The 24995-nt window shown below is 44.6% G+C and overlaps 2 protein-coding genes across 5 annotated transcripts in view; one reads left to right on the forward strand and one right to left on the reverse strand.

Annotated features, from left to right (window-relative positions):
• P2RX7 (purinergic receptor P2X 7) overlaps positions 1-24995 on the reverse strand; it is a 61315-nt gene that overhangs the window by 25536 nt on the left and 10784 nt on the right. The window contains exons 1-7 of one of the 3 annotated variants that reach the window (XM_013982854.2): positions 17644-18813; positions 14242-14410; positions 13024-13092; positions 8591-8663; positions 7109-7205; positions 3223-3303; positions 2479-2608 (exon numbers count right to left, since the gene is read on the reverse strand). In XM_013982854.2, coding sequence (XP_013838308.1) covers positions 2479-2608; positions 3223-3303; positions 7109-7205; positions 8591-8663; positions 13024-13092; positions 14242-14410; positions 17644-17768 — 744 coding nt within the window. In that variant the 5' untranslated portion in view covers positions 17769-18813. Of the gene's footprint in view, positions 1-2478; positions 2609-3222; positions 3304-7108; positions 7206-8590; positions 8664-13023; positions 13093-14241; positions 14411-17643; positions 18814-24995 lie in introns of those variants that run through there. The other 2 variants (XM_001926804.5, XM_013982855.2) reach the window with 2 other exon arrangements.
• Positions 1-24995, forward strand: part of IFT81 (intraflagellar transport 81) — a 189456-nt gene that overhangs the window by 15176 nt on the left and 149285 nt on the right. The gene's annotated exons all lie outside the window — the stretch shown is intronic.

Genomic DNA, 24995 nt, shown 5'->3' on the forward strand with positions numbered 1-24995 from the left:
ACTAGAATCTACGAGCATGCAGGTTCGATCCCTGGCCTCGCTCAGTGGATTAAGGATCTGGCATTGCCATGAGCTGTGGTGTAGGTCACAAACGTGGCTTGGACCTGGCATTGCTGTAGCTGTGGTGCAGGCCAGTGGGTATGCCTCTGATTTAACCCCTAGCCTGGGAACTTCCAAATGCCCTAAAGAGAAAAAAAAAAAAAAAAAAAAAGAGGTCATCTCTGGCTGGGATCACTAATTATAGAGCGTAAAAGTCTAAATCAGCATTGTCTAATAGAATTTTCTGTGATGATGTACTCATGCTGTGCAATACAACAGCCAGTAGCTATTGGACACTTGAAATGAGGCTGTTATCACTAAGGAAATAAATTTTTAATTTTATTTAATTTTAATCAATTTAAGTTGAGATCACTTCATGTGGCTTGTGGCTACTGTATTAGATAGTACAGTTCTAGAGCTTTGGTCACTTTGCCTTGGCACATGGAGAATACGCCTGAGAATGACATCATCATTAAGGAAACAATCAAGAGATGAAAAGAGTCAGATTCCTGAAGACATCATTTGAGTTCTTGGATGCAGCTATGTGTAAATCTATAACACCCTTCATTCAGTCAACAAATATTTACTGAGTGTCCATTATGTGCTGAACATTATACAAAAATGAACCCAAAAAAAAAAAAAAAAAAGAGAGAGAGAGAGAGAGTAAAAATCCCTGCCTTCTTGAAACTTAAATTCTAGTCAGGGAAAATAGACAACAAATGGATGTGTAAAATATATTGTATGTCAGATAATGATAGGTGCCAGGGATAAAAATAAACCTGGAAAAGGCCATAGGGCAAAGTGGAATAGAGGTGAGAATTGCAATTTTTAAATTTTATTTATTTTTATTTTTATTTTTATTTTTTTGTCTTTTTTAGGGCCACACCCATGGCATACGGAAGTTCCCAGGCTAGGGGTCATATTGGAGCTGTAGCTGCTGGCCTACCCCACAGCCATAGCAACGCCAGATCCGAGCCACATCTGTGACCTACGCCACAGCTCACAGCAATGCCGGATCCTTAACCCACTGAGCAAGGCCAGGGATAGAACCTGTGTGTTCATGGATGCTAATCAGATTTCATTTCTGCTGAGGAACTCCTGAATTGCCATTTTAAATGACGTAGTGGTAAGGGAAAGCTTCACTGAGCTTACATTTGAGTAAATATTGGAAGTAGGTGAGGGAGACAACTAATGCTATGTCTGAAGCCAGGCTATTCCAGGTAGAGGGAACGGCAAGAGAAAACTCCTGAGGTAGGAAGATGCCTTGAGTACATTAGAATGTGCATCCCCTCCTAGTCTTTTTACATGAGTTAATATGGTTCCTTTTCTGCCTAAGCCATTTGAGTTTGGTTTCTATTACTTGCCACCAAAATTATTTTTTATTTTTTGCTTACATCATTTGAATTGGATTTCTCTAACTTGCAATGAGGAGGATGCTGACTAATCCAAGTGGGTTTGGTATCTGAATAACATCCTCCCTCCAAATATTCCTAATCCCTGGACCTCTGAAAATGTTACCTTAGATGGCAAAAGAGACTTTGCAGATGTGGTTAAAGTAAGGTTCTTGAGATGGGGAGATTATCCTGGATTATCTGCGTGGGCCCTGTAATGACACTGGTCTCTGTAAGAGGGAGGCAGAGGGAGATTTGACACAGTGTAAGAAATCAACTTGACTACCGAGGCAAGTTGCTGTGCTATTGGCTTTGAAGCTGGAAGAAGGGGTCAAGAGCCAAGAAATTCCAGGAATGCACCTCTAAGAGGTGGAAAAAGCAAGGAAATGGATTTTCTCAGAGCCTCCAGAGGGATCATGGCCCGGATGATACCTTGACTTCAGCTCAATTGAACACATTTTGAACTTTTGACCTCCAGAAGTACAAAGAAATATATGTTGCTTTAAGCCACAAAATTTGTGGTAATTTTACACAGGAAGGTAATACATGAAGTATCTCACTCCTAGGATCGTTGTGGGCTTAGATGAAGTGACACAGGATCAGTCCTTGTCACCATGCATGGATTTACAAAGTGCTCAATAAATATGAGCATACTGGAGTTCCCGTTGTGGCTCAGTGGTTAACGAATCCAACTAGGAACCATGAGGTTGTGGGTTCCATCCCTGGCCTTGCTCAGTGGGTTAAGGATCCAGCGTTGCCATGAGCTGTGGTGTAGGTTGCAGACATGGCTCGGATCCCGCGTTGCTGTGTCTCTGGAGTAGGCTGGTGGCTACAGCTCTGATTAGACCCCTAGCCTGGGAACCTCCATATGCCTCAGGGGCAGCCCTAGAAAAAGGCAAAAAGACAAAAAAATAAAATAAATAAAATAAAATAATAATAAACAAATATGAACATATGATTAAGACCTGGTAGTCCAGCCTCTTGGCCATTTGCCATCCTCCATCCCTTGACCCACCTCCATATCCCACTGTACAAAGTCATCACCAACCTGAATTGCCACATCTGAAAAATTATCTCCTGTTTCTCGGAAGATATCGCCCAGTCGGAAAATGGGACAAAGTGGATTCTGAGTCTTGTGAAATGTGCAAGTGATGTTTAAACCTGGTAAGATGTTTCTCCTGCACATAATGGAAAACAAACATCTCTGTTGAAAACTGGAGGTTCCATCTCTTTCATAGAAGTGAATCAGGGCTGGGCACCATGAGGGCCACCAACGATCTGCCTCCTGGGACTCGCACCCTTGTGAATTCCCCTCCTACACTATACAATATTTGTCTGTGTGAGCAATAGTGTATAGCAGAAATGATGCTGTGTTACTTTAAGATTAGACTATAAAATATGGTGGCTCCCACCTTGGTTACTATCAACCTTGGTTACTGTCAAGCTTGACTTGCTCTCTGTCTGGCTCACTTGTTCTGGGGAAGCTAGCCACCACGTCCTAAAGACATTCAAGGGTACAAAGGACAGGGCCACATGTAGAAGAACTAAGCCTTTCTGCCAACAATTGCATGAATGAGTTTGGAAGAGGATTCTCCAAGCCAGGAGTTGACTGTAGCCCCCAGTGACAGCTTGACTGCAGCCTGAGAAACCCCCAGCAAAGTCATTCCTAGATTCCTGACCCACAGAAACGGTGTGAGACAATAGCTGTCTCCTGTTGTAAGCTTCTAAGTGTTGGGGTAATGGGTTACATAGCAGTATACAACTAACACAGCCAGATGTTCTGGGCACTTACGTAGTGTAGTTGTGGCCAGGGAAGTCGATATTATTCTTGATGAGCACAGTGAAGTTTTCAGCACTTCTCAAGAGTGCAGGCCTGAATGAGAGAAATGCAAAATGGGGATCAGTAACTCCAGGGGCCAAGGGAGTCAGTGGGACTCCACTGGAACCAGAGGCTCTGGTTTCTTGCTTGGGTCAATGTGATGGGTGAAGAGAAATACAATCCAGTGGACAAAATGTTCCAAAATTCTCCAGCTTCTTCAGGAAGAATTTCTCTCTTCTTTAGATCCTGGGGCATTTACTATGATACTGCTCACTCTGATAGAATTCTTTGTTTAGGTATGCATGGTGGTGTGCTGGTAAATGTTTAACATCCAGCTCTCCAGGCAAACAAAAAGCCCTGGTATTGTAGGACTGACTAATTACTGTGGTGTAAATACCCACCATAGCTGATTTCAAGCTACCAATAGAACATCAGTGAACTTGGAGTTGAGAAGGGATGAGTATAAAGGGCTCAGAGTTGGGATAAGCCAGCTCCAGCACCCTCCTATTTGTATCTTTCACAATAGGCTTGGTGTTCCTGCAGGGCTGGGAAAATAATTTTCTTATCTTAGTGTCTCCAGCATTTAGCCTAGGGCCACACTTATGTCACTCTCCAGAGACTCTGAGTACTGTAATATTCTCCATGAGTTAGAGGAGCCAAATTCTAGATGACCAAAAGGTCCACCCAACATCTATATATCCATTCATTCAACAGATATTTATCATACGGGCATGGGGCTGAGCACTAGGGATATAGTGATAAACAAGATAGTCAAGGTTTTAGTCCTTGTGTAGTTGACAGTCTGTTAAAGATGGAGAGAATTTGCTTCCTAAAAAGATATCGCTGCTATCCTGTTGCCTGGCATGCTTGAGTAGGTGGCAGATGTATATTGGTAGAAGCTCCAGGAAAGAGTGGAGGGTATTTGGAAGAGGGTATCAAGAATGAACTGCTTGGGGGTTCCCATTGTGGCTCAGCAGGTTAGGAACCCAACATAGTGTCCATGAGGATGCAGGTTTGATCCCTGGCCTCGCTCCGTGGGTTAAGGATCTCATGTTGCCATGATCTATGCTGTAGGTCACAGATGCAGCTCAGATCTGGCATTGCTATGGCTGTAGTGTAGGTTGCAGTGGCAGATCCAATTCAACCCCTGGCCTTGGGAACTTCACTATGCTGCAAGTGCAGCCTTGGCATGGGGGAGGGGGGGCCGGAGGGGGGAAGAAGGGGCTGGGAGCGGGGAGGAAGAAAAGAAAAGAATGATCCTTTTATTCCAGGGACTTCAGAGCCCAACTTTGGCTCTATTTTGGATGTAACTCCAGAGAACACTGTGGTTTTGGCCTATGTAGCATCAATTCCCCCTCTGTAAGTAACCCCTCAAATTCCTCCTTTTGGGGAAGCCAGGTCTCTTCCAGTCTCAGCCCAGAATTTATCTCCTGCCCATCCCTACAGTTCCCAGGGCAGGAAAGTGACCCAGAGCTGGTTAGACAGTATAACCCAATCCCTTTGGCTACAGTGATTGTTTCATAAGTTGTCATCTGCCTTAGGCCACTGAAAACTTTCCAGGAACTATTGGTAAAGAAAAACTCATTTTCTCTAGGACTGTTAGTAGTAAGGGTAGTGTAAACCTGGCGTGCCCCCAGACCACAATGTGAGGAGAGCCAGTAGAAGAAAGAATAGCTGGGGATTTGGGGGAGAAAGAGGGTAGTGGAAGAGAGAGAGCAAATCTTAAAAGACACATTTGAAGCCTTGATCAAGCCTCTCCTTTACCTATATTTCTGGACTCCTCATTTATGTGAGTCAAAAACACAAGCCAAAAATTAACACTCCTTTTTTTTTCTGAAGCCAGTTGAGGTTATACTTGTCACTTGCGCACACATAAAATCATATTTATGACAGTCCTGCTATATGTCAGAACCTTTGCCTTTAGAACATTCTAAACCCCACACTTCCTGGGCAACACTCTAAGAATCGAGGACAACAGGATCCCCTTTCTTCCTCTCTCATGACACTCAGTTTTCTATTCTGAATTATAGCCCTCTGTGCAAGCATCTAATCTCTTCTATTAGGTTGCAGGAGCCTTGGGACCTGCTCCATATCTGGGTCTCCTGTGTTTCACATATAATTTAGCCTCATCTTTCTTGTGTATAGTTACATGTGAAATAAATACCTTATACCTACTACGTGATAATAGATGTGTTGGATAAGCAATTAAATAAGTTAATTTAGTTAACTATTTGTATAACATATGAGAAACAAGTTCAGGGAGTTGCTTGCCCACGGTCATGTAAAATGGCAGCCCAGGGTCCAGAACACTGGATATGCACAGTATAATTTATCCGACAAATGAAGTGGTGGCAGAGGTGGGACTGAAAACAACAGGCAATCAAGAGGTCCCTTGCCCTGAACTAGGGACTGCTTGAATGGAGGTTAGTGTTCCCCCCAGGTCCTGAGCAATTCCTTCTGTGACAAAGAAACTTCCTGGATCTATAAATGAACCTGAGTGGTGCCATTAATGATTGAGGGCCAGTCAGGCTGATACTGCCTAGTGCTTCCTGCCCTGATATAGGGAACTTTTGCCCCAACCTTCTAAAAAGTCAGTTTGGGAAAGTCTTCTCTTTGCCCCAGATTTGCTGAGGTATGGCCCTGAGTCACACTGTCCAATATAGTCTAACATCCCCTAGGCATGTGTGACTATTTAAATTAAATTAAATTAAATTCAGCTGAATTGCAGTAACCACATTTCAGCCGCTCAATAGCCACATTTATCTAGTAGCTACCATATTGGTAGTGCAGATACAGAACACTTTCATCATTGTAGAAAGTTCCCTTGGATGGTGCTAGTCTAGACCCATCACACTACTAGGGGAAAATTGTGATGTGTGTATGTGTATGTGTATGTTATTGAGGCCTTACTTTGTGTCGAGCATGGGGCTTGCTTTGCAATCACTGTATCTCATTTAATTCTCACAACAGCCCAGTTCAATGTCACATAGCAAGAATCGAGGACAACAGGAATTTGAATCCAGACCTCCTATTCCCTCATGAAATGCACCCCTCCCAGTGGTTTCTGAGATGTAACATCAAGCTCTGCCTTCTGGGCCTGACCTTGCGTGTTAAAGAAAAGAATCACACAGGGCACACTCCAACTGTATAGGTCACTGTGAAATTTTTTTTTTTTTTTTTTTTTTTTTTTTGCTTTTTTAGGACTATACCCATAGCATATGGAGGTTCCCAGGCCAGAGGTCTAACTGGAGCTATAGCTGCCGGCCACAGCCACAGCCACAGCCACGCCAGATCCGAGCTGCATGTGTCACCTACACCACAGCTCACAGCAACGCCGGATCCTTAACTCACTGAGCCAGACCAGGGAGCAAACCCACAACCTCATGGTTACTAGTCAGATTCATTTCCACTGAGCCACGACAGGAACTCCCCACGGTGAAAATTTAATTAAAAAAAAACTTCCCTTCCCTTCATTTTCCTTTCTTTCCCCCTCCCTTCCCCTTCCTTCCTTTTTCTTTCCTCCCTCCCTCCCTTCATCACTCAGTATGGACATGGACAATCAGAAGGGAGCCTACTATAGCACTGGAGGAGGTGTCTGGAGGTGCCTGGGGGAGGTGCCAGGGCAACCAGGGGGCAAGGGTACCCATGGGGGCTCAGGGCAGTAGCTATTTACCAGCCAGTAAAGAATTATTTCAGTATTTTAACAACTAACATGGTCTTCCCAGAGATCATTAGCAAACAAACCTAGCATGGGGGTCACCAAGCCAGTAAAACCTAGGACTTGGTGGGACTGTGCTGAGAGGGAGGTTGGAGCGTTGCCTGGCAGGACCCTCCGTTCTGTCCCCTCCCTGCAACTCACTGCGGGGCTTCTTCCACTGCCTCGATGGGACACCAGGCGGAGACTTCACAGGTCTTCTGCTTCCCTTTATACTCTACACACCTTCCGGTCTGGATTCCTGTGGGGGTCAAGGGGTCATAGAAGCACAGGTGTGAAACAACTGGGGGCGGGGGAGGAAATTCCACTCACCTCAAGCAAGAGACTATGTTTTTCAACCCAGGCAGTTTCAGTTTCCATGAAACCCCATCCAAACCACAGACTTACATAAGAAAAACCAAGCAAGCAACACAGCCAACGGTAAGCTTTTTCACAAAAAGATCAGAGAGAATGACCATAGCGGCTGTTGGATGTTTTGGGTTCTTTGCAAGAAAAGTTTCCTAAAGGAGGAACTGAGCAGTGCGTATTCTTTTGCCAGGAAGAAATGGACTAGAACTTGGCTTCCAAACAGGCATCTGAGACCCTCTCAGGATATACAGTATGTACCAGGATGCACAGAGCCAGGGAGAGAGCATGGCACATCTTCCTGGAGCATCTGTGTCACTAACTGATTTTTGAGGGGAAAGTTAAATAGTAAATAACGTTAATGATCTCTACACCAACTCAGAGGCATTATGGGATGGAATAGAACATCCATATGCCTTTTTGTGTATGTGTGTATCATAACCATTGGTGTTTTGGGCATTTTTTTGTTTTGTTTTTGTTTGTTTGTTTTTTTGTCTTTTTTAGGGCTGCACCTGTGGCATATGGAGGTTCCCAGGCTAGGAGTCCAACCAGAGCTGTAGCCGCTAGCCTACACCACAGCCACAGTAACGCAGGATCTGAGCCGAATCTGCAAACTATACCACACAACACCACATCCTTAACCCACTGAGCAAGGCCAGGGATGAAACCCACAACCTCATGGATACTAATCTGGTTCGTTAACCGCTGAGCCGTGAGGGGAACTCCCCACTGGTGGCTTTTACTTTTCCTTTATTGTGGTCATTTAAAAAAATTATTATGTGCCTTTTTAAATTAAAACAGAGCTTTTATAGAATTCCCTGGTGGCTCAGCAAGCTCAGGACTACTGTGGCTCTGGATACCACTGCTGTGCGGGCTTGATCCCTGGCCTGGGAACTTCCGCATGCTGCAGGCTTGACCAAAAAATAAAATAAAAAATAGAGCTTTGGAAATTATGCAGGTTAATATTGCCCTGGGGCTACCTATCTATTCATGCTTTCCAACCTTTGGGGAAATTCAAGAGGGGGCATTTAGAATATACAGATGATGCTATGAGCCATCCACTTTTTCTCTCAGTGAGAGCCCGGAAGGTGCTAATTCTGCAGGCTTTTCAGGAGCTTCCTTCCCTGAAAACTAGAGTCCCATTCACAGTCAGCAGGTTCAGAGGCATAGGGCAGGCACAGGCTTGTCCATGGCCTGGTGCTGAAGATCTGGGCATTTTGAATGTCACCATGAATCCAAACCATCCACCCCTGAGACCTCAGGAAAAGAAATAGAACATACCTTTGCTCTGCGGGTCCATCCATCCCTTTTTACAACCCTGGTTAGAGGAACAGAGCGTCCTGCGGGTGGGATACTGCAGGGAGGAGGACAGAAGAGTGGGGAATAAACATCGTGAGTCTCTACGGTACGGAAATAGGAAAAGGAAGATATCTGTGGCCACACAAAAGCTTGCACATAATGCCAAAAAATGGAAACAGCACAAATCCTCCAATGGATGAATGGACAACCAAATCTGGTACATTCATAGAATGGAATGTTATTTGGCCATTAATAGGAATGAATGAAGTACGGACACAGGCTGCAATGTAGATGAAACTTGAAACATAATGCTGAGTGAAAGAAGCCAGACACAAAAGACCACATAGTATATGATTCTGTGTATATGAAATGATCAGAACAGGATAATCCAAAGAGACAGAAGGGTGATCAGTGGTCACAAGGGCATGAGGGGAATGGGGAGTGACTGCTAACGGATGTGAAATTTTTTTTCGGAGAGATGAAAATGTTCTGGAAACTGATAGGGATGATGGTTGCACAGCGCAGTGACTATCCTAAAATTTTACCTTAAAATACTTTAAAATAATGCATTTCATGACCTGTGAATTATATCTCCATAAAAAAAATAAAAATAAGTAAAAGTCTAAGAAGTATATGCCAGGGACCTCTTTCAGGGACAGCCCTGGGTGTGGAAAGCAGGGGCCTCGTCCAAGCAGCCCAGTGGCTGCAGACCTAAGGGAAGTTGACAAGCACAAAAGCTCAGCAGGGACTATGGAAATAAAGGATTCCAGCCAACACTTTCTTCTGGGCTGAGAAAATGAGGTCAATCAGGTTTCAGGACCAAGGGCTGAGGACAGAATAAGGGCAAGAAACAAGAGATGACTTGGATTGTGCATACTTGACCTCCCATTTCTAGGGCCCAGGTTTAATGGCCAGTCTTGGGGAAACCAGAACCTCCGGGAAAAAAGCCTCTTCTGAGTGATTTTACAGAGATGAGGGGGAGGCTCCAGGCTAGGACTCAGATACAACTGGCTTGGCAATAGCTGCATTCTTTTCCAGCTGAGTGACCTCAGCCAGGTCCCTTCCCCTCTCTGAGCCTCAGTTTCCTCACCTGTAAAGGGGAATGAACAGATTTGTCTTATGCAGTTGTTGTGAAGATCAAAGGAGCCATGGAGAGAAAGGGTGTAGCACATGGTTCTTGCTCAATGAACATTTCCAGTAGTTTTCAGTCTCTCTCATATTCTCTTTTCTTCCCAAAGTGCCCTCTTCGTGCTACACAGCAGGCCCTGGGTTTGCTGCCCTTGTGACCCCCAACACACTATGAACCCTTTGAACACAAAGCCTGGATCATATCTTTGTAGCATGAGTGCCTGAAACATAGTAGGTCTTGATTAATGTGGAATAAATGAATGAATGAGTGATCATTCACTGTGGCTTATGGAAAGCTATGTTATTTTGATTATCAACTGGAAAGGAATCTCAGGAAAGAAGAGAAACCAACTAGATTTTGCTCTCCAAAAGAAATCCCAAAATTAAAAAAGACGTTTTATTCTAAATTTCTCTTCTTGTGATTGTCACATGCATTAATTTTTTTTTTTCTTTTTTGCCTTCCCCCTGGCATATGGAGTTTCCAGGCCAAGGGTCAGATCAAAGCCATAGTTGCGGCCTATGCTGCTGCTGCGGCAACACTGGATCCTTAACCGACTGTGCTAGGCTGGGGATCGAACCTATGTCCCAGTGCTTCAGAGATCCTGCCGATTGCATTGCACCACAGTGGGAACTCCATATGCATTAATAACGGCCACAAATTCTTTGTCACTCTTGCCATCGGGAGGTGGAGTGTTTCCCTTTGAAGCTGGACTGACTATGACTGAGTAACCAGCAGTAGGCACTGGGAGTAACACTGTGTCGGCTCTAAGCCTAGGAGGCCTGGAAGCTTCTTTTGGTTTGGGGGGGACCTGAACTGCTATGAGGAAGTTTGGAAAGACTAGGTATGTGGAGAGACTGAAAAGAGGAGAAACATTGAGAGTCCCTGGAGGGGAAGACAGGGCCAGCCATTCCAGTACCCAAGTTGAGCCTCCATATGGCACCAGCCCCAGCCACCATTTGACTGCAACCCCATAAGAGACCCCCAGCAGATCCCAAGATCAGCAGAACTGCCCAACTGAGCTTGGTAAACCACTGAACTGTGAGACTTGGTAAAATGCTTGTTCCTTGAAGTCCTCCAGGTTCAGGATAGTTTGTTGGGTAGCCCATAGATACTAGAACCAGTGTCTGTTCATTTCAGCCTACAGCTGGGGCTTGGCCGTATTCACTGAGACAGACAGCAAGACCTATCCCTGACTTCCACCTCCTGAGAAAAATTAGGGCAGAGGTCAACATGCAAAGAGAGGAGGCGAGTATCCACTTAGAGCAATCCCCACCAGCCTGGGTCACAGGTCAAAATCCCAAGAGTTACATAGTGTTCTTTAGGCGGGCAGTGCCTCCACAGAGTTTTGGGTTCCAACGGTCTGAGTGACATCCTGTTTGAGAAGTAACTTGTCATTTGAATCATAACAGCTTACAATATACTCTGCCTTGTTTTCAACCTGTCATAGATAGGCTCATTTGGTGCAACAATCCTAAAAGCTACATTTTGTTATTAGCTGCATTTTGCAAATGAACATATCAAAGCATGCAGCAGTGATGTTACCTGCCCAGAGTCACAAAGTCAAGTTTGGAACCATTTGCAGTCTAGATCCTAAATCCAGGCTCTTAACCTCTGGGCTAAAACAGCTCTCTTCCTTACAAGTCTCACTAACTTGAAAGGTGGCTGTGAGAAGTGCCACAGGGGTGCAGTGTGAGAGGCAATTACAGAGTATGGGACAAAATGGACCCAGGGGCCCCAAACTGGGTTAGACTTTGGACGCTGCTGTGAAGGGAGGAGGAAGCAGGTGTTTAATTGCTCTGGCTGCCGCTACTGCATTAGAGTAGCAGGAACTTTGAAGGGAAGATAAGGGCAAAATAAACATCGGTCTTTGCGGGGGTGGGGGGTACATTGTTGAGAAAGACACCAGAGGAATGTTAGCTTATTTCCAAGTTTAGGTAGAAATGACGGCAAAGGAAGCTCCCAGTGTAGCTCAGCAGGTTAAGAATCCAACATAGTGTACGTGAGGCTGCGGGTTCGATCCCTGGTCTCGCTCAGTGGGTTAAGGATCCAGTGTTGCCGTGAGCTGTGGTGTAGGTTGCAGATGTGGCTTGGATCTGGTGTGGCTGTGGTGTAGGCAGGTAACTGTAGCTCCAATTCAACCACTAGCCTGGGAACTTCCGTATGCCGCAGGTGCAGTCATAGAAAGAAAGAAAGAAGGAAAGAAAGGAAGGAAGGAAGGAAGAAATGGTGATCAAGACTGTAATCAGAGAGAGCATAGCCATCCTGAGGGCTCAGACACTCAGAAAACTAGGCCTTGTCACCAGAGTGGGCTAAGGAGCAAGACTCATGGGCAAGGCTGGCTTTCTGCCCCCCGGGGCTGGGGACCAGCACGATAGTCCCACAGTGCCGCACCCCTCAGCGTGGGGATGTCCCGGTCAAGTGCGGGTGTGTTACTTGAGAATGAAACAACAAGAAAGTGTGGCCTAGTCACACATTGTTATAGACAATGTATCAAAACAGCTTGTTATCACTTTATAGAGCAGATAGCAGGACTGGGATGGGACAGAATAGGACAAATAAATTTTGATAAGGAAGAAAGCTTCCCAGGAAAAGGGAGGGGGAGCTCAAGAATATGGAGAGTGTAAAACCAGGTTGGGAAAGGCTGCAGGGAGGGTGTGGAGGAGAAGAGCTAGGAGACATGGGGACATTTGCACCTGATATAGACCCTTAAACTCTAAGAAGTGTCGTGAAAAGTCAAACTTGAGCTGTCCGACAGTCTTCCCAGGCCAGGCCCCACAAGCAGTTCACAGTGGACCATAGCTGAAGAAGCTGTGAATGAGGACAATTGGATTCTAAGCTTGGCTCTGCCTCCAGCAAGCTGTGTGACGTTGGAGAAGTCGCTCAACCACTCTGATCTGTGTGCTGACCTGTAAAATGGGGCTGGGAATGCTGTTACCCTCCCAAAGTTGTTGTGAGGCTCCACTGAAACACAAGAGGCTGTGCAAATGCCCCGGATCCCTGCTGAGTCAAGCTACACAGGGAGCAAGCGATGGAGAAAGCGGGCCTCAAGCTGCACAGGCTCCTAGTGCTGGAGCTGGAGAATCCAGAGAGTCAGACAAAGATCTGGTGGTTACAGAGTGAGAACTGCAACATCTTTTCACCTTTCCCACCCAGCCCAGATCTACACCTCACAAAACAAGCTGATGCTCAGAAAATATTTGCAGGTTCCCAAACAGCCCTGGTCTCAGTTTCTGTTTCCCCTGTCCTGTGCCTCCTCCAAGAATTCTTATCACCCATCACTCCTTACCTCAGGACACAACCCTTGCTCTTGGCCTTCTGTCTTGAGAAAGTTTGTCATCACAAAAAAGGAGTTCCCCTGTGGAGAAAAAGGAGAGAAAGCAAATGCAAAAAGCCCCTGAGAACGGAACTTCTTAATCATAGTAATCCTGCTGGCTAAGTGCCTGGGGGCGAGCCTTTCCACTCTTCTAAGCTTCAGTCTAGAAATCAGAGTCTGGGGCATCTGGTCTACCCCAAGGGCTTAATATCAAAGCTGGATGAGCCGCCCTGCTGAGCCAAGGGAGCACAGAGGAACATTCAGATTGACTGAGTACTCATTTTCCATTCTGGCCTCAAAAGCGGCTTTTTCATTTTTTTGGACCCGGTAAAATCCCATTAAATTGAAACACAAGAGACCCGGGGGAGGCGAGAGTAGGGGGTGTCAGTTCCATTAGAATGCTTCGTAGATTACCCAGGACTTTAATTAAAGGGCAATAGGGCATCCCACCACCTGGGAAATGGCTGAAGATTTTAATGACTCGCTGTTAAAAACAGATAGCAGCCTAGCTTTTATGGTTTTGCAAAGCTTTCTAGTTCCCAGGTGCTGCCAGTGTGCCCTCTTGTCCCTCCCGCCCTCCATCTGTTCTTTGGTATTCTCAACCTCACTTCAATTTTTCCCTTTTGACAATTCTACTTTCATTTTCTCTTTCTACAAATTGAGTCTGTCTCACGATGCCCTTTCTCTGTGATCTACACCCTTTCTTTCTTTGTCATCTATATCCTACCCTTGTGGGAAAATGTACCCAAGAGAGTTTTCCTGGAGACATTTTTGTTGATGAACTGCCACACAAACAATATAGAAGTGCTGGTCCCCTCTAGGCAGAAAGTTCTCTGCCCTTCTGGATCTAGGCAGCACTCGCTGACTTGATGGCCCCGCTTCTGAAAAGCTGTGTATAAATCAAGTGTGAGTGAATCGAATCATGTTTTAAATGCGCCAGGACACACTGCTATTTTGAGAAACCCTGCAGGACTTGACAAAGCAAAGAATCATCTCCTTTGAGCTGCTGGATCTGACCCAATTTTGCAATTTTTAGGTTTTCTCAGTTGGGATTTTCACAGAGCTTTTTAAATGGGGCCAGTGCTTTTCTGGAGTGAAGTTCTTGGTTCCCGAAGGGGGGTGGGTGGGGGGGTGAGGCCCTGGGGCCAGTGACCAGAGACAAGTCCTAGGAGGATGCTGACCGGTGCTCACCTGCAAGGGGAAGGTGTAGTCTGCGGTGTCTAAGACACTCGGCACCACCTTCTTCAGCCCATTTTCCACAATCTCCTGTGTCACCTCTGCTATCCCTTTCACCTTGGTGTGCACAGAACTGATAACAGACTCTTTCCGTTGGTACCGCTTGTCACTCACCAAAGCAAAGCTAAATGGCAGACACAGAAAAACATCAGTGGTTTTCTCAAGGGAGGCACAGTGCAGTGGTTTGGGATATAAGTTCTGAAGGCCTCCTCCATTCAAATCCTAAATTTGCTGGGTGACTCTGGCCAAGTGACTTGCTGCTGTGACTCATTTTCCTTATCCATAAAATGGGAAAGATAGTCCTACCGACTTCATGGGGTTGTTGCGCGCAGGAAAAGAGATATGCATGCAAACTCCTTAGCCCTGTATCTGGCAGAGTGAGCTCTCACTAAATGGAAATATTGCCCCCAATGCCAACCTTTAACGTTGCCCATTAGAGACCCTGATTTACAGGGTGGCTTTTCAAATACCAAAGTCCACCCCCAGGTTGGTCCACCAGCTTTGCTCTGTCACTCAGAAACACATTAGCATTTATCTAAGGATGTGTCTAGCGGGTCAGCCACCCGTTTTCCACAAATACCCATTTGGTTTGTAAATAATATTGATAATAAAAACTACCCTTTACTGAGTACTTAGTATGCACCAAGTGCTCTACCAGCATCACCTCTTTTAATCCTCACAACAGCAGTGGGAGAGAGTTACTATAATCAAAACCCTTTGTAGACAAGGGAATGGCCTCAGAGAGGTGAAGGAAGTTGCCCAAGGTTATAGATAATCAGCAACAGGACCAAAGTCCTCGATTGGTCTACCTTAGAGCCCAGAGCCAGATCTCTTTTAACTGTGTGTTATACTTGTTCATGCATAATGTGGCTCTGCCTCTGGTTACCTGCCTTTTGATCCATTCATTAGCTATTAACACTGTCTTTAGAATGTGAATCTAAATTATAATGATGAGGGAAGAGAAGGAGAAAGTAGAATTGGTGACTAAAAATGGTAGATTCTATCCCCATTTATCTGTTTTCCCTGTCTTCCATTGCCCTGAACAACCAAAAACTTATTTTAAATGCTTTGTTTATTCATTCAGCATGTATTTATTTGGTCTCTTCCCTCTGCTCAGCCTCTAATGTCTGAACAATGTCAGGAAGTCTAAGCCAGTGGCTGCCCTCTTTGAGCTGACCTTGGGAAACCAACCTACAGGCGACCAAAACCTTGGTTCCAGCTGTTCTCAACCTTGGCTGTATGTTACAATTACTCGAGGAGCTTTCAGTTGCAGCTCCCCAGTCCCATCCCTGGGAACTGTGATTCAGTAGGTCTGGGGAGTTATCCAGGTACCCGTATATTTTTTCAGAAGTTAATTCTGATGCACAGCCAGGGTTGAGAACCCCTAGGAGATTCATGGAAGGACAATTCCCATTTGGAAATATGAACTACATACATGTGAAGTGCAGTCCCCATGACTCAAGCAATTTCATTCCTAGGCACATACCCCAGAGAAACCCTCAAACATGTGTCCAAGGTATTAAACACAAGAATGTGTAAAGCTGCACTATTTGTAATAGGGAAAACTAACTGGAAATAATCTAAATGTCCTCAAACATAGACTGGGTAAATCAGTTGTTGGATTCATACAATGGGATGTCTTACAACAGGGAAAATGGAAGGAAATCTACTTGTAGCAATATGGAAATAACATAATGCTGGGTAAACGAAGTGCACCGCAGAATGAGATAAAGTTTAAAGAAATTCAAAACAATATTATATACTTAAAGATATGCTTGTCCGCACATATTCATAGCAGCACTATTCACAATAATCAAAAGGTGGAAACAACCCAAATGTTCATTAAAAGATGAACAAATGAATAAAACAGAGTCTGTCCACATAATGGAATATTATCTTCCCACAAAAAAAGGGGTGAAAGGATGCATATGTTCTACTGTGGATGAACAAACACTGTGCTAAGTGAAAGAAGACAGACACAAAAGGCCACAGAGTGTCTGATTCCATTTACACGGAATGTCCAGAACAGGTGAATCCATAGAGACAGAGAGTAGAGTGATGGTTGCCAGGGACTAGGGGAGGGGGTAAATGGGGAAGTAACTGCATAACGGGTATGGGGTTTACTTTTCAGATGATAAAAATGTTTTGGGACTAGATGGAGGTGGCGATTGAACAACATCGTGAAGGCCCTAAATGCCACTGATTGTTCACCTTAAAATGGCTAACATTATGTTCTATGAATTTTGCCTCAATGAGAAAGAGGAGAAATATTTTTCTAGATATAGACAAATGTGGTAGAAATATTAAAACAAACATAGAATGACAAACTCCAAATTCAAGGTGGTATTTATAAGGGAAGGGAGAAGAGAATGGGATAAAGGCTAGGTGAGCAGGGAGCAAAATCTGTCTTAGTAATTAAGTTGGGTGGTGGTGCATGAGTGTTTGTGACATCATTCTCAACATATTTCAGTACTTCTATAACATTCATTAAGAAGAAAGCTCATCAGGGAAGACATTGGGGCTGGAGAGCCATTCGGCATGTATGAGACACAGCTATTAAACGTAATTCCATAGACAAATACAATAACACTTATTCAATAATACACTTCAGCCCAGCATCACAACATGCACATGATACATGCATCGTTTTGTGGGTGTGTGTGTGTATGTGTGTGTGTTGGATATTACAACATTCTCCCAGAATAACACTGGGTCAGTTTGGCCCTCCCTTTGAGAAGCTCAGTCTCTCATATTCACCCCAAAATGTACAGCATGTTATAGATCAGCCTTAACGGAATCCAACTCTCTCATAAATCAGAAAAACTTTTCTTTGTGTAATAATGAACACATTTTAAGAATTACAACGCTTGAGATGCATCAAAGGAAAAAAAGAGGAAAAGAAAGTGTTTGCAGTATTCTGCCCTATGGAAAGAACACATTCCAGCGACTAGCCCAGCAGCTCTCTCTCTTGGCGACTCGGATAAGCTATGCCAGCTTTCTGGGCTGTGGATTTGGTCCCTGAATAGGGGGATAACCCGGTTCCCTAATCCCTATGGCTTTTTGGCTCTAAGAGGCCAGAATTCTTGGCATTCTGCAGAGGGCAAAACCACTGGTCTCCAGAGTGAGCTGGGATGAGCAGGAGCTGGGGATTCAGCTGGGTCTCCTAGGATGAAAGAGAGGGGGGAGAGGAAAGCTAAGGAGCCTGGGAAGGTGAAAGAGGGCAAATGTGAGAGAAGCCTGGGCTCTTGCAGGCCGATCTGGCTGGAGAGGAGGGCTATGGAGGGGCAGAGGGAGGAGGTGGATGGACAGCGAGGTCAGCCCAGGGAGCCCTCAGGCAGGCACACAGCACCAACTCACCAGATGTAGACCAAGGTGCCCACCATAAAGAGGTTCTTCAGGGTCCCCAGCCATGTGTTCTCGATGTGAACAACTTTCACAGACGTGTGCTGGCATTTCAGGGGGAACGGGCTGCATGCCACCATGGTGAGAGCACCCCCAAAGCACCACAGGGAGGAAGTGCCTCTCAGCGGAGCCCGACTTTCCCTTGCAGCACCTGGGCACACTGAGCAAGGTTATGCTAAAGCGAAAGGATGTGACATGAAAGTGAACTACCCTCTTATCTGGTGAACTGACGCCTACCCTGGGGCCAACAGTCCCTTTTGTGGGCTTGTAAGAGAATGGTGGGTCCTGGGCCTCTGGGCCTCATGGAAAAGTTGGACCTGCAGCATCCAAATCTGATATCTGAATCTTTACCAAGAGAAGAATCTGGTTATGTCCATGCCTGGTCCACTCAGTTGTAGGGGGAGGTGAGCAAGGGGCCAGGGGCAGTGAGATGCACTGAAGAGAAAGGGGAGAAGAGCATTCACCCTCAAGGCAAGCTCAATACTGGTTGTATGAGTTTCCCATTGCTGCTGTAACAAATCGCCACAAACCTATTGACTTAAAATAACACTGCTTGTTTTTCTTCTCTTAGTTTTGAGGTTCAGATGCCTAAATTCCATCTTATAGGCCTAAAACCCAGGTGATGGCAGGCCTGGTCCCTTCTGGAGACTGTTCCCGCTAGAGAAATCTGTTACTACCTCTTCCAGCTTTTAGAGGCTGTCTTGGCATCTATGGGCTCTTGGCTGCATCACTCCAACCTCAGCTCTTGTCGCATCTCCTTGTTTTGACATTGACCTTCTTGTCACCCGTCCCCATTTTAAGGACGCTTGTGATCACATCAGGGACATTCAGATAATCAAAGATAATCTCCCCATCTCAAAGTTCCTTTTGCTTCATTAGGTAACATATTCACAGGTTCCAGGGAGTAGGACACGGAGATTTGGGGGGTGGGGGGGTGTGCATTATTCAGCCCACATAGCACGTCTGTTGTGGCTTTAGAAGAGCCCCCCCTGCTCCATCCTATCTTTCCTTGAGCTGGCAGGAGGGAGTTCAGTTTCTTGTTACCCACAGCTTGGCTAAGACATCATCTACCCTCCTTTTTTTTTTTCAAGGGCCATATGGAAGTTCCTGGGGCCAGGGATTGAATTTGAGCTGTATCTGCAATCTACACTGCAGCTGCAGCAACACCCTATCCTTTTAACCCATTGCATTGGGCCAGGGGTCAAACCCCTGCCTCTGCAGTGACCAGAGCTGCTTCAGTTGGATTCTTAACCCACTGTGCCATAGCAGGAACTCCATCATCTGCCCATCTAATCCCTTTTGGCTATTGCACTTCTCCACTGCCTAGTGCACCTGGAAAGCCCCTCCTTTTCATATGTGTCAAATTATCCCCCTCTCATTCAAAACAACTCCTACTGCAGAACACAATCCTTTTTTTGAAGGGGGAAGGGGAGCTTTATAGGGCCACATCTGCAGCATATGGAGGTTCCTAGGCCAGGAGTTGAATCAGAGCTGTAGCTGCCAGCCTACACCACAGCCACAGCAACACCAGATCCAAGCTGTGTCTTCGACCTACACCACAGCTCATGGCAACACCAGATCCTTAACCCACTGAGCAAGGCCAGGGATCGAACCTGCGTCCTAATGGATACCAGTTAGATTAGTTTCTGCTGAGCCACAATGGGAACTCCCAGAACACAATACTTTCTACACATCCTACTCTACAGAGAGCAGAGAGTGAGTCCTAATCTTTTAGTTAACATTGACCAATTAGGGGAAATATAATGGCTACGTGTAAATACATTGAGCTCAAAAACTCAGTTATGCAAATACAGGCCATGGATCACCCAAATTGGCAGAGGTTTATCTTAGAGGTTCGAAAAATATAAATAATGCTAAACCCAGATGAGCCAATATTGTGTTATATCATCCAGAAAATGAAACCCAAAAACCTAGTGTTGTTTTATGCTTTGGTGAGACCAGTAGAACATTCTACTTGAGGGTGGTGCTAAGCCAATGACCTATGCCCTAATTAGGCAGCAAGCAATAGAAGCCACACTTTTAAAGAGGATCCCTTTTGTTGTTATAAAAGTGTAAATTTCACAGACGAGCACAAAAAACATGAAAAGCTTCCAATGTTCTCCCTCCCAGATGTTATCACTTTTGAAACTTTGAGAGTGTTTTCCGGATGTCTCTTTATGCCCACACCTAGACACACAAACGTGGCAACACACTACATGCTGTTATTTAACTTGCTGTTTTTACTCAATTACATGTTATTCTTTCCTCAACAGTAGTGATAAACTTATGATAAAGATAGATCTATAATAAATAATTAATTTGAATGGTTGCAGCATATTCTTGTGTTGAGGCTGGAACACGTGAACTTGACCATCTTGGAGACCCAAAAACTAGAATATTGGCAATTTCCTGTGGTTCAGCCTAAGAAGTGAGTTGTGAAAATTTGCCAGCCAGTCTGTAACTGATGGATATTTAACTGGAACATTTGCTCAGTTTGCCCAGTTATAAACCTTTTTTGGTAACCTTGGTAGAGCTCTTATTATGTGTCCAGCACCCTTCTAAGCATATATTAATGATATATATTAACTCTTTCAATCCTCACCTTCTCAAAACAACCCTGTAAAGAAGGTGCTAGTACAACCCCCACTTTATAGCTGAGCAAAATGTGGCACAGAGAAAGTGAGCCCATGCCCAAGCTCACATAGTGCAAGAGACGGAATGTTTGTGACCCCCTAACATTCATGTTGAGGCCTAACCCCTGTGATGGTATGAGGAAGTGGGGCCTTTTGGAAGTGATTAGTCAGGATGGCAGAGCCCTTACGAACAGGATTAGTGCCGTTATAAAAGAGGCCCCAGGAGATCCTCACCCCTTTGGCTATGTGAGGACACAGCAAAAAGATGGCCCTCTATGAACCAGGAAGTGGGTTCCCACCAGATACCTTTTCTGCTGGTGCATTGACCTTGGAACCTCCAGCTTGTAGAACCATGAGAAATACATTTCTGTTGTGTATAAACCACTCGGTCTATGCTATTTTGTTAGAGCGGCTCCAATGGACTAAGACACATGGTAAGTAGCAACGCTGGCTCCACAGCTTAGCTCTTTTGGATACTATTGTAAATGGAATCGTTTCCTTACATTCTTTTTGAGATTGCTCGTTGTTGTCGTATAGAAATATGACTGATTTTAGTGTATTGATCTTGTACTTTGAAACTTGACTATATTGGATTATTAACTTTAAGGTTTTTTTATGAATTCTTTGGGATTCTCCATATATAAGATTTTATCATCTGAGTATAGTTTATATCTTCCTTTCCAATTTGGATGCCTTTAATTTCTTTTTCTTGCTTAATTGCTCTGGCTAGAATGTCTGGTACAGGAGTTCCCACTGTGGCACAATGGGATTGGTGGCATATCTGCAGCACCAGGACGCAGGTTCAATCCCCAGCCCAGCACAGTGTGTTAAATGATCTGGTGTTGTCACAGCTGCAGTGTAGGTGGAAACTGTGGCTCAGATCTAATCTCTGGCCTGGGAACTCCATATGCCATGGGGTGGACAAAGAAAGAACAGTTTTGTTTTGTTTTTTAAGTCCAATACAGTGTTGAATAGCAGGGATTTCAGTGGTGAAAACAGGCATCTTTGTCTTGTTCCTGATATTTCAGGAGGTGAGGGGAAGCCCTCAGTCTTTTACCACTGAGACTCCATTGGTCCTCTCCCTCTCTCCCACACCTTTCTCTTTTTATGCTAGGGCCACACCTGGCACATACGGGAGTTACCAGGCTAGGGGTCAAAACTATGCCACAGCCACAGCCACAGCAACACCAGATCCAAGCTACATTTATGAGCTATGCTACAGCTTATGGCAATGCCAGATCATTAACCCACTGAGCAAGGCCAGGGGTTGAACCCACGTCCTCATGGATCCTAGTTGGGTTCTTAACCTGCTGAGCCACAATGGGAACTCCATCAGTCTCTTCTCTTAAACACCATACTTCATTGCCTCTCCACACTCCCCTTTCATGTTGCCAGGCACATACTTGCACAAGAATCTTTTCACACCTAAGGTAGACTTTACAACTTAAGATAAATTTCTGGGTCAAAGTATATGCGCATCTTTTTAAAATCTAAAATCTCAATTCATTTTGTCAAACCACAAAAGCTTGAACGGTTTCATGTTTCCACCAGCAAAGCAAGAATGCATGCACCACATTTTAAGAGGGCTTTGATGAACAGGAGTGTGGTTGTGTGGGCTTGGCTGAGATAGTAAAGAGTCTGGATACTGGGGCACATGGCCGGAGAACTGGGGCTATTATTTTGGAAAAGTGGAGAAATGCAGTAGCAAGGTGAAGCCACTTGGAGAGTGTCAAGTAGAAGAGGGACCACAAGTAGAACTCTAACCAACAGGAAAAATTATAGGGAGATAGCTTTTAGCTCAATGTAAGGAAGAGAGGTCCAACAATTAGAGTCTCCGAACAGAATGAGCTTCCCTTGTGCTTGAGCCACAGTGATGATGGTGATGATGATGATGATGATGATTTTGTTTATCCCATCATCTCTCCTTCTCTCAAGTCTCCTCTCCATCTGCATTTCAACATTATTTCCCATCTTAAAAATAAACCCTCCCTTGACCCCACATTCTTTTCCTTCTACCACTTGAGGCCTCTCTTCTCCTTTGTAGCCACATCCCTTGAAAAAGTGAGTCACCACATTCATTTCCACATCTCCATTCACTCCTCCACCCACTCTATTCTGGCTCCCACTATCAGCACTTCTCTAAAACCTCTCTTGCCAAGTAAACAACAATACCGTCACTAAATTCAACAGACATGCCACAGACCTGATCTTCCTGGAATTCTCAGCAGCAGTTTATGCCAGTGACCATGCACCTCCTCCTTCCTTTCTTCCCTCAGCTTCCCGGAATCCATATTCTCCTGACTTTCTTTAGATCATTGTGTCCACCCTCTCTGAGAATCCTTTGGGGAACTCTGCTTCCTATTACTTAAAGGTTAGTATTTCTCGGGGGTCTGTTCTAAGCCCTCTTGCTCTCCCATCTACATCCTTTCTTGCTGGTCAATTGCAGCTACTCTCATGGTTCTTGTTACCATCTCTAAGCTAGCGATAGCTAAATCTACGTCTCTAATTCCATATTCATGCCTCCAACTACCCAGCAAACATCTACATTTGTATGCCCCTTAGACATATCAATCTCAATGCCTTTAGTTCTAACTCACCCTCCACCCAAAATAGGCTTTTTCTTCCGCATTTCCTAGCCCAACAAGTTACTCTACCACCTACCAGTTGCCCAAGCTAGAATCATGGCACACTTCCTAACTCATTCCCCCTTTTCCGTTCAATTGTAAAATCTTATTGTTTTGGTTTTTAAAATAATATGTTTTATTTTATTTTACTATTTCATTTTGCTGTACTCACAGCATATGGAAGTTCCTGGGCCAGGGATCGAACTCACACCATAGCAGCAACCTGAGCTACTGCAATGACAACGCCACATCCTTAACCCACTGAGTCACAAGGGAACTTCTATTTTTTTTATTTTTTTTATTTTTTTTTATTTTTTCAGAGTCCCCATTGTGGCTCAGAGGTAACAAACCTAACTTGTATCCATGAGGACATGGGTTCAATCCCTAGCCTCGCTCAGTGGGTTAAGGATCTGGTGTTGCTGTGAGCTGTGGTGTAGGTCACAGATGCAGCTTGGATCCTGTGTTGCTGTGGCTGTGGCATAGGCTGCAGCTATGATTTGACCCCTACCCTGGGAACTTCCATATGCTGTGGATGAGGCCCTAAAAAGACAAAAAAAGTTATTGGCCTATAGTTGGCTTACAGTGTTGTGTTAGTTTCAGGTGTGCAGCAAAGTGACTCAGTTATACATATACATATATTCATTCATTTTCAGATTCTTTTCCCATATAGGTTATTACAGAGAGTTGAGTAGATTTCTCTGTGCAACACTGTAGGTCCTTGTTAGTTATCTATTTTATATATAGCAGGGTATATATATTAATCCTAACCTCCTAATTCATCCCTCCCCTACATGTCCCTTTTGGTAACCATAAATTTGTCAAATCTTATTGTTTTATCTTCTTAATGTTTTTTCAAATCTGTCTACTTTTTTATCACTGACATCTCCTCGGTCCATGTCACCATCAGCTCTCACCTGGATGACTCTGTAGCCTCCTAAATGGTCTCCCTCCCTCCATTTGTAACTCCTATCTCCCCCCCACACACCCCCGCCCCATTGTCTATAGGGCTGTAATAAGAACCTGGACTCTGGGTGAGATACTTGAGCTCAGTCTTGGCTCTACCAGTTACTAGCTATATAACCCTGTGTTAAGTTACTTAGCCTTTCCGAGTCCTTGTTTCTTTATAATTAGGGAGTATTAGTATTACATTGGACAGAGTTTCTAGTTCTAAACAAGAGTCCACTCTGTCTAGTTTAAGAAGAAAGATTGTCTAGAAAAGGCAAGTCTACAGAGGCAGAGGAGAGATTAGAGGTACCTGACTCTAGGGGGCCCGAATGGGGAATGACTGCAAATGGGAACGACAGATCTTGTTGGGGTGATGAAATATTCTAAAGCTGGGTTATGATGATGGGTGTTCAGCTTAGCAACTTTATGAAAAGTCATTGACGTGTATGCTTAAAATGGGTGATATTATGATATATCAATTATACCTCAATAAACTTGTTAGAAAATAAAGGAAGAAAGAGATTTTTAAAAGGACATGAGGCAGTTTATACAGTTTCTTGGAGGACCAAAAACCAGGCTTGCTGAGATGGCACCACCAGGAACAACACCTAGAGAACAGAGGCTGTTCCAGAGAAAAGACTCTGCCAGCCACTGCCGAGCCCTAAGGTGGAAACTCACCCACGTGGGCAGCCCCTGCCAATAATGTTTGGGAATGGGTGCCAGGATCTTAGTCACTGCCAGCCCCCAATGAGCTGGATACTCAGGGCCAGCCCTCCTACAAGGGGCTGAATAATGGCTCCAAAACTAGCGGGTCTTAATCCCTGAGATTTATAAATGTTCCCCTAGTTGGGAAAAGGGTCTTTGCAGATGTGATTAAGTTAAGGATTTTGAAGTGGTGAGATTATCCTGGATTATTCAGAAAGCCCTAAACGCTATCATATGTGTGTTTTTTTAAATTTTATTGAAGTATAGCTGATTTACAATGTTGTGATAATTTCTGCTATACAGCAAAGTGATTCAGTTCTACATGTACACACGTCCATTTTTTTCAGACTTTTTCCCATATAGGTTATCAGAGAATATTGCATAGAGTTCCCTGTGCTAT

Source organism: Sus scrofa, chromosome 14, assembly GCF_000003025.6.
Source record: "Sus scrofa isolate TJ Tabasco breed Duroc chromosome 14, Sscrofa11.1, whole genome shotgun sequence".
Taxonomy (NCBI): domain Eukaryota; kingdom Metazoa; phylum Chordata; class Mammalia; order Artiodactyla; family Suidae; genus Sus; species Sus scrofa.